General features: G+C 43.7%; 1 protein-coding gene across 1 annotated transcript in view; it reads left to right on the forward strand.

Annotated features, from left to right (window-relative positions):
* Positions 1-4,337, forward strand: part of LOC109470875 (scavenger receptor cysteine-rich domain-containing group B protein-like) — a 34,756-nt gene extending 30,419 nt beyond the window's left edge. The window contains 7 exon segments of the mRNA XM_019769956.1: positions 569-886; positions 1,361-1,675; positions 1,979-2,296; positions 2,428-2,535; positions 2,726-2,738; positions 2,740-2,940; positions 3,366-4,337. Of these exon segments, the coding sequence (XP_019625515.1) occupies positions 569-886; positions 1,361-1,675; positions 1,979-2,296; positions 2,428-2,535; positions 2,726-2,738; positions 2,740-2,940; positions 3,366-3,678 (1,586 nt within the window). The 3' untranslated portion in view covers positions 3,679-4,337.
* The last annotated feature ends 5,736 nt before the right edge of the window (positions 4,338-10,073 follow it).

Below are 10,073 nucleotides of genomic sequence, written 5' to 3' on the forward strand. Positions count from 1 at the left end.
TGATAGATGGAAAAACTGTAACAACCAGGAAGAAAAGGACTTTCCTCAGCTGTTGGGGGGGCAAAACATGAGCATTTTTCAGTTGATTCAGGACCAGAATCAATTTTTTTTTCCAAATCAGAAAAAAACGAAGAGGCGAATCCGAGAACCAACAGATTAAATTGGTGTGGCCTTACTAGAGCTACATGCAAAAGTCAACACCATTCGTTATGTCATCTTTGATATTTCTATCATGCATGGTTGCGAATTTTTAAAAGCTCATTATGCTAATTAGCTCGTAATAAGCATAATTAGCATCAAAAGTCATGTTGACCCCTTCTGGGATTATTCTCCTTTAAAGTCAATTAGAGAAACGAATTCGGCACTTTCAGTTCAAAAAAGCTGCTAGGGGCGCATGGTCTACGCCTCTTCAAAGGCCAAAATAAATCATGCCCACTTTATTTATGCCAAGAACACGAGATATTAAAAATATTAAGTTTGTTTGTTTGTTGTAGGGGCCCAAATGTAATAATTTCAAACTTATCGCAATTTAAGTTATTGGATTTGATAAGCAGATGTTGTGTTTTAGGTGACGTGTCCGTCCGACTTACTGGAGGCCAAAGTCCGTCAGAGGGTCGCGTGGAGGTCCGGCCCGGAAACGGGGACTGGGGGACGGTCTGTGATGACGGGTTTGACGACAGGGACGCTCAGGTGGTCTGTAGACAGCTCGGGTATCCTTCAGGAGTCGCCACGGTGGGTGGAGTCTTTCCGGAAGGGACGGGAAACATCTGGCTGGAAAATCTCAGCTGCTCAGGAAACGAGTCTTCTGTGGCGGACTGTGAGATCAGCAGGTGGGGAGACCATGACTGTAGCCACAAGGAAGACGCGGGAGTCATCTGTGTACCAGGTATGATGTAAACTTATTGCACCGCAGTTATTACCTTCGCCAAGAAGGTTATGTTTTCAGGGACGTTCGTGGGAGTGTTTGTGTGTGTGTGTGTGTGTGTGTGTGTCTGTCTGTTTAACGATAACTTTAGAATGCTTAAATGGACTGTCTTGATATCTGGTAGGTGGGTATACGTATGGCTTGACGAGTCCTAGCGGCTTGTTATGTTACTGCAGCTGAACTTCCGATTTTAACAAGACTGGCAATGAAAAAAGTCACTGTCATGATTTTGGAGAAGCTAGATGTGCATTATCTTGCACTTTGCAGGGTGCTGTTTCATGGAGCTTTTAGTGGTCTAACGGTCTAGTCCATTCAGGTCTTCCTATGCATCAGTGTTAATGTTAATTTGGCGAAGATATGAGATCGGGGAACTCTTGTTTTAAAAGTGATTAAAAACCAAGACTTTAAAACGTTAATTTCTGTGTGTGTACAAAGGTAAGATGGCTGTCCGGCTGGCTGGTGGTCACGTGCCCTGGGAAGGACGAGTGGAGATCCGTCCGGTGAACAAGTTGGAGTGGCGTGTCGTTTGCAACACCAGCTGGACCGAGGCAGAGACGGGTGTCGTGTGCAGACAGCTGGGGTATACAGGAGTCGTGAGTTCAGCTCCTACAGTAATCACAGGTACAGACCGGACCTGGCTGGGTCACGTCACCTGCAATGGAACTGAGAAAGACATCGCGTCCTGTTCATTTGGCTTGGACTCCAACGACTGTTCAGAACATTGGCAGGGTGTACAAGTCGTCTGCACAGGTTTGTGCTCACAAGTTTCCAATTCACTTGCAGGTTCGCCAATATGCAATGAGAACTAGATTGAGGCAAACAAAAGTTAAGATGTAGCGCAACACCGAATAATCAGCAGTCGAACCCAGAAAACCTAGAACCAAACCAAACAGCAAAGATAACTTTTTTTCAGTTTGCATTCTGAGATGTATCTGTATAGAGATGTATCTTATACATGTATCGCACTCTTAGATAAATGTATAGAAATCTATGTAACCACTTTGTCCGGATTTCCAGATAGGACTCTAATAGTTGACAAAATGAAATGTTTAGGTGACGTGTCCGTCCGACTTACTGGAGGCCAAAGTCCGTCAGAAGGTCGTGTGGAGATCCGGCCCGGAAACGGGGACTGGGGGACGGTCTGTGATGACGGGTTTGACGACAGGGACGCTCAAGTGGTCTGTAGACAGCTCTTGTATCGGGGAGGAGTCGCCACGGTGGGCGGAGTCTTTCCGGAAGGGACGGGAAACATCTGGCTGGAAGATCTCAGCTGCTCAGGAAACGAGTCTTCTGTGGCGGACTGTGAGATCAGCAGGTGGGGAGACCATGACTGTAGCCACAAGGAAGACGCGGGAGTCATCTGTGTACCAGGTATGATGTAAACTTATTGCACCGCAGCTATTATCACTAGTACTATATAGCCTTTTACTAAATAAACATGTTGCCACAGCTATTCTGTCTCTATAATCCTAAATGCCCTTCTGTTATTTTTCATCACACAGTGTCAGACTGCGCAGATCTCTATGCAGCAGGAGAGACTACAAGCGAAGTCTACAACATTAGGCTCGGCTCCTCTATCTTGGAGACCTACTGTGACATGGATACCGCAGGTACTGTATGGTGAAACATGGAGATATGTCACAGATTTCCTTGTGTATCCACTTATTATTAAGTTATATCTGTGCTGGGGAAGCAAGACTATAAACGTTGGTAAGTTCTTTTTGGTTGACTTAATGTCATGTTTTATTGGCATAAAATATGATTGAAGCAATGATGTACCGTTTCCCTTGTGGTGCAAAGGAGGTGGATGGACTGATCCAGCGACGACAGGACGGGTCGGTTCCCTTTAACCGGACATGGGAGGAGTACAAGCACGGGTTTGGGAACAAGAGCGGGGAATACTGGCTTGGGAACGAGAACATTCACCTCCTGACCAATCAGAAGAACTATCGCCTCAGAGTGGACATGCAGGATTGGGAAGGTCAAACACGGTATGCGGAATTCTCCAGCTTCAGGTGAGTAAAACACCTCTAGGTAAAGAGTATTGTCAACTGAATACATTGAAATATTTCCAGGAAGAGTGCTTTCATCCAAGGGAACCCTCCATTGCAGCATAGACAATGTCAATGAGTACGTGTGACTGTGTGTGTGTGACTGTGTGTGGCGCTGTATGTATGTGTGTGTGTGTGTGTGTGTGTGTGTGTGTGACTCTGTATGTGTGTGTGACTGTGTGTGTGCGCGCGCGTGTGCCTAGAGTGAGGTTGCGTGATCGTTTATCGTGTGTGCCTTGTGTTTGAATGAATGAATTAATTAATGTATTGAATGCACAACAGAATCCTTTAAGATTTCCTGAAAATAATTTCATCAAGTTGGTAGGACATATACATAGGTTACGGGAAATGTTTTTTGTTTGTTTAGTCTGTTAAATGTCCCCACTTAGGGTGTCTGGTGAGTCGGACCAATACAGGCTGCGCATTTCCGGGTATTCAGGCGACGCGGGAGACTCCATGCGTTACAACAACAGGCAGAGGTTCTCCACTGTGGACAGGGACAATGATGCCTACTATAGCAGCCACTGTTCTCAGCTGTACGGACAGGGCGGCTGGTGGTACAGGACCTGCAGCGTCGCCTTCCTCAACGGTCGCTACCTGGGCAACTGTGGGGACTCCTGTCCATTAGGGCAAGGTGTGGAGTGGTATTTTTGGAGAGGTCATTACTCCCTGAAGTCTGTATCTATGAAGATCAAACCATAAACGACGTATGGCACTACCCGTGTATTATGTGTTGGCATTCTAAATGAATTTCATTAATCACTAAGATGAAAAAATAACATTGCCTATCTGATAATATTCAGGTTACCGCAGAATAATAATCACACATGGTCTGGCCATAAACAACATATTACCTGCCCTATTTCCGATATCTGTTAGCATTTTCTATAAATTCATGAAGCACTAAATCAAAATGAAACTTTTTCTATTTTATTTTGTTGTTAACGTTTGAGTTGTTGCTGCTTGCATAATATCTAGTTTTGGACGAAACAGATAAAATGTTAATGCGAAACGAAGATAATGCTGATTATCACTAATCGGTGACAAAACTTACTACATTTGTATAATCATTGTAATTGTATCTATTGACATTATATATGTCATTACTTTGGTCAGCGTAGACAGATTGAGCTGGTGATGACTGACCTAATACAAATCGAAAGCGTAAATCAGAATCTAAGAAATCCTGCATTGAATAAGTTGAATGAATTATTACATTACACGCTGGAAGGCAAGACAGAATGATACTATGTATTGGAGTAAAGCTCTAAGTAATCTTTTGGGAAAGTTAAGAAAATCGGATGCATTTTTCAAAGCGAGAAACATAATAAGCTGTTGAATAATTTGATGACAAATCATTAGATTAGTGTCATTGCATTTTTGCATTGTATTGTAACTAGAAGTTTTAATTAAAAGAAATAAAATATGGTGATTTGCACTTTTTCTTTCATATGCCTGTTGGTAGATCTTCGTGAAATCTAACATCATACTAAGAAAGGCTGGACGAAAACTGTAATAAAAACAGAATATTGTAAGTACCTGTCTGCATTATAGTACATATTCTATATATTATCGGTTCGGGCCCTGAGTGGTCTAGGCACTCCATTTCATAGCGACAATGGTTAACCCCCTGCCTTATCCCTCCATCGATAGCTACAATGGTTAGCCCCTGCCTTATCCCTCCATTCGATAGCTACAATGGTTAGCCCCTGCCTTATCCCTCCATTCGATAGCTACAATGGTTAATCCCTGCCTCAGCCCCTTATTTGATAGCCACAATGGTTATGCCCTTGCCGTATTCCCCCATTTGATAGCCATAACGGTTAACCCCCTTGCTTTATACCTCCGTTTGAAAGCCACAATGGTTAACCCCCTTGCCGTATCCCCCCTTTCGTTCGATAGCCACAGTGGTTCTCCTCTGGTCTGTCACCATGCCTGACCTTGTTGTTGTGCGGCTGATACCCACAACTATTTCACGTCACGGCCGAGATGGCGAGTGTTTTGCTGCTCGTCGAATTCCTTCTTACCCTGGGAGCCATCCTCGTTGGGCGTCGCGGAGAGTTGGGCACAGCCTAGAAATAGAAAATAGACATCTAATACATGTAAATCATGACAGAAAAGGGGCATCAAAAGTCACCTACCTGAGTTTTAGGCCATCCATATCACACATTGACTGGGTAGCACATCATCTAAACTGTCCATTTAGCCCAAAATTTCAAAATCCTACGCACCTAAACATCGTTAAAATCCTTGTTCACATTGGAGGGTGACCTCTGACCTCCCATGGACAGCACAGCAATGCATGTAAACATATATCTTCTTTTCTTTGCTGGACATCTCAAACATGGCTGAAAGTCTGTTTTCTGAACAAAATAAAAATTCAAGAACCCTTACCTGTAACATCCAGCTCCAAAAGGCAACATTTCCCACAAAAAAGACTTTTTACATTTGGTTTTGTATTGCCAATCTCTATATACTTAAACTGGCCCCAATACACATGCGCGGATTCCTAACCTTTGCCCAGTTAGTAAACGCCGCGGGCCCATCGTTGGAGCGGCGGACCTAGGGGGTTTACGTAATTACTCTCCAAGCAGAGGTTGGATGGGAAGATTGTGACCTTTTTCTATGCCCCGATTTTTCTGACAGCCGGCCCAATTGGATGCTGTCGGCCGGCTGTCTTTTTTGGCCACCAAAAGATCTGCTTGGAGATTATGTGTAATTACTGTCAGCGCGGCGTAGAGGGTTTCCGCATGTGGTTTCCGCGCGGCCTAGAGGGTTTCCGCATGTGGTTTCCGCGCGGCCTAGAGGGTTTCCGCATGTGGTTTCAGCGCGGCCTAGAGGGTTTCCGCATGTGGTTTCAGCGCGCGGCGTAGAGGGTTTCCGCATGTGGTGCCCAGCGTAGGGCGGGGAGGGTGTGTGCCGGGGACGGGCTAACCAGGGCCGGCGGTGTTTACTAACTCTCCGCGACGCCCAACAAGGATGGCTCCCAGGGTAATTCCTTCTGTTCGGCAGGCCGAGTGTGTGTGTGTGCAGTGCGCGCAGTGTGTGTGGTGTATACGTCCGTTTGTTTGTGTGTGTGATTGTGTACTATATGTGTGTGTTGGATAAATATATAGATCTATAGAGCATTTAATGGGTGAGATATCGTTGCCGTCACTCTTTAAAGTAGCCTTGAACTTGTCATTTACCTTGCCGTCAGTTACAGCTCCGCTAGGCAAAGCACCTTTGCTACTTTTACCGGGATTCATTGCTGATTATACCCATCAAGTGTATAAATTGTTACATAGATAATATAAATAAGTCTATAAATAGTCGCGAAAGATAATGCTTGTGACGTACAACACATTTCTAAACTTTGTAAAAATAAAATCAGCAACGGCAGTAGGCAAAATTGTCTAGAACAATATAATTAATTAAACGCAGGCACAGACACACACACACTGGAGTCAAAACGCCACCCCTTACAGACAGCGTTTACAGTAGTTAATAGAAAACTATGGTCGGCGTTAGATGGTATATACTGTGCTGAGATGTCCTCTCCACATCCTGAGAGAAACGCTGGGAACAGTTTTACTGTGTCAAGAGTAACGCTCGGGCAAAGAGCTGAGTTGAGTGTACGTACGACCGCGCTGTGCGTGATGGGCGGAGCTAAGGTCCGTCCGGCAGGTCAGGTCACCCAGCCTGCTCGGCGTGTGCAGGCGGGCGTTCTATTTACGTCTGGAAGTAACTTTGCTACGCCACGCATATATACATTCTACGTTAACTATTTTACAGGTAAGTGTTTCTCCGGGGTTATGATATCACTTTGAATATCAAGACTGACTTTGGGATTCGGAAACAGACTCAAACAGTAGTTAACTGGACTGTCAAAAATAGATGTCGATGGGGGAGGGGGGCAAAAGTCAGGTTTGAATAGGCTTTGCAAAAATCTGGACTAGGAACTAAGGGAGGGTTTGAGCTAATCTCGAGAAGGAACTAGGGAGGGGCTGCTATGGAGGACTTGATTTCGAGCGAATCTGGAACTAGCAGGGCCCGAAACACTTAAATGTCTGCCGGTATTGAAAATTGGAATAGCCGCTCAGCTCCTATTGAAAGGGCATGTGCAGGTTAGTGCAGGTGAATTTTCACCTGCACTAACCTGCACATGCCCTTTCAAGCCCGGGCTAGTCGAACTTCCACTTTGAGCAAATCTGGACAAGGAACTAGCTGGACAACTGGAACTAGCTTGGCTTCTAGTAATACTCAAGTAGTTTTCTTTGCATAATTTTTTATGGAACATTTACATTGAAAATCATCTGCACCAGACACATTTTACCTGTACCACTCAGAACATAATGGATTACACTGAAAACTGGAAACTACTAGTATTGCTATCATTTCTTTTAAACTTAACACATGGTTACAGTCAATGCAGCAAATAAAAATCCAAATATGCCTACATTTTTATATAAATTATATAAAAATATAGGCATATTTGGAGTACTACATGGTCATGGACCAGTGCAGGTTTGGTGCAGTTGAATTGTGCACGGAACAGGTAGTAATATGGCCTTTTTGTCTAGGAACCAGGTAAGGCACTGGTGCACCGTACAGGTGATACTAGTATCTGTGTGGCTCTTTCATCTAGGAAACCGGGTAAGGCACCGCACAGGTGATACTAGTAGTATCTGTGTGGCTCTTTCATCTAGGAAACCAGGTAAGGCACCGTACAGGTAATACTAGTATTTGTGTGGCCCTTTCATCGGGGAACCAAGTAAGGCTCCGTACAGGTAATATCTGTGTGGCCGTTTCATCTGCATGGGGACCAGATAAGGCTCCAAACAGGTAATATTTGTGTCAGCCTTTCAGCTGTAGACCAGGTAAGGCACCGTGCAGTTGACATCTGTGTGGCCTTTTCATCTGGTAACCAGGTAAAGTACCGTACAGGTAATATCTGTGTTGGCCTTTCATCTGGGGACCAGGTAAGGCTCCATACAGGTAATATTTGTGATGGCCTTCCAGCTGTAGACCAGGTAAGGCACCGTACAGGTAATATCTGTTTGGCCCTTCCATCTGGGGACCAGGTAGGGCACCATACAGGTAATACCTGTGTCAGCCTTTCATCTGGTAACCAGGTATAGGGCACCGTACAGGTAATATCTGTGTCAGCCTTTCATCTGGTAAGCAGGTAAGGCACCGTAGAGGTAAAATCTGTGTCAGCCTTTCATCTGGTAAGCAGGTAAGGCACCGCACAGGTAATATCTGTGTCAGCCTTTCATCTGGTAAGCAGGTAAGGCACCGTACAGGTAATATCTGTGTCAGCCTTTCATCTGGTAACCAGGTAAGGCACCGTACAGGGAATATCTGTGTCAGCCTTTCATCTGGGCACCAGGTAAGGTACCATACAGGTAATATCTGTGTCAGCCTTTCATCTGGGCACCAGGTAAGGTACTATACAGGTAATATCTGTGTCAGCCTTTCATCTGGTAACCAGGTAGGGCACCGTACAGGTAATACCTGTGTCAGCCTTTCATCGGGACAGACTGCGAAAGGAAAAGAAAGAAAAACAAAAGACGAGACCAGCTCAGCATACTTCAACATTTATCTGTGAGAGCTGCAACAGAGACTGCCACTCAAGGATCGGTCTATACAGCCACAGGAGAACCTGTTCAAGGAGGCGCGTGCCATCGTCTGCCCAGACGGAGGGAGGCCAATGATGATGGAGCTTATGGAATAAAGTGAAATCTATAGAGATATTTGGGTAAAACCTATCACCCAGTTCAGTGTCACAAGAACACTAAAATCAGAAGCACGAGACAAATAACTATTAGAGGAAGCCCACTCCAACTGTATTGTTCAAGGACAACACTGTAAGATACAGTTAGATAGACATAGGAATGGTTATCTAGAGTTTTATTCTTCCATAGTGTTAAATCTTACCTGCAAATACACATTTGTAGGGCATGTACATTGTACATCTATTATAATGTATGATATGACTGTAAACAACAGCAATTTTCAGAGATGACTTTCATATCCTTGCATAGTAACTGTGACGATTTAATGCATATTCATACCCTGTAAGATATGAAACAAATTGCAAAAATCCGTAGAATCCATAATGGGAGTAGGTATTTATGAACATTAAAGTAAAATGGATCTCTGATAACATACCTCTCTGACTTTGTTGCCTATTTTACTTTCAAGATCTATCCTTGGGAAGCTCTTACAAACAATTTGTGAGTGTGTCTGTTTGTGTGTGGGGGAAACATTAAGAATTTGAAGATGGATAACAAAACTTGATAAGTGGACAGGTCTTGGACATTATTAGATTTAGGGTCCCTGAGGCAAAAATAGCATATACTAGTATTTTGGCTCCAAAATGAGAATTCGCTTTACGACATGTGATCTTCTCAGAACAAGTTTTATTAGGTACAGCAAGGTCCCTCGACATCACGTTTGCATATTGGTGATGTTCCAACCTAATTTGCGTATCTGAGGCAAAAAAAGCTATTTTTGGCTCCAAAATGAGAATTCGCTAAACGACATGTGATCTTCGAAGAACAAGTTTTATTAGGTACAGCAAGGTCCCTCGACATTGTGTTTGCATATTGGTGATGTTCCAACCTAATTTGCATATCTGAGGCAAAAAAAGCTTTTTTTGGCTCCAAAATGAGAATTCGCTAAACGACATGTGATCTTCGAAGAACAAGTTTTATTAGGTACAGCAAGGTCCCTCGACATCGTGTTTGCATATTGTTGAGGTTCCAACCTACTTTGCATATCTGAGGCAAAAAAAGGATTTTAATGTAGAGAACGTCATTGAAGGGCAAGCAATTTTCTCTGAAGTACTTTCATAAGATTTTGAATGGTTCTTTGACATCAGGTATGTGATTTGGTTTCATAGTATTGAAGATGGAGCCGGTCTATAATGATCCTATAACAAGATTGTGGCATAAAAAATTCCTTAGCTGCAGTTCTGACCATTTCCGGTAGGAAATGTGTATTTATGTATTAAAGGCACTGGAAAAGCTATTGGACGAAGGAAATACCAAACTACGGTCTTTTAGTAAATTTATAGATTACCTTTGACCGAATACAACATTTTCAAAGTCGGC

The sequence above is a fragment of the Branchiostoma belcheri genome, unplaced genomic scaffold (assembly GCF_001625305.1).
Source record: "Branchiostoma belcheri isolate BF01 breed outbred unplaced genomic scaffold, Haploidv18h27 scaffold238, whole genome shotgun sequence".
Taxonomy (NCBI): domain Eukaryota; kingdom Metazoa; phylum Chordata; class Leptocardii; order Amphioxiformes; family Branchiostomatidae; genus Branchiostoma; species Branchiostoma belcheri.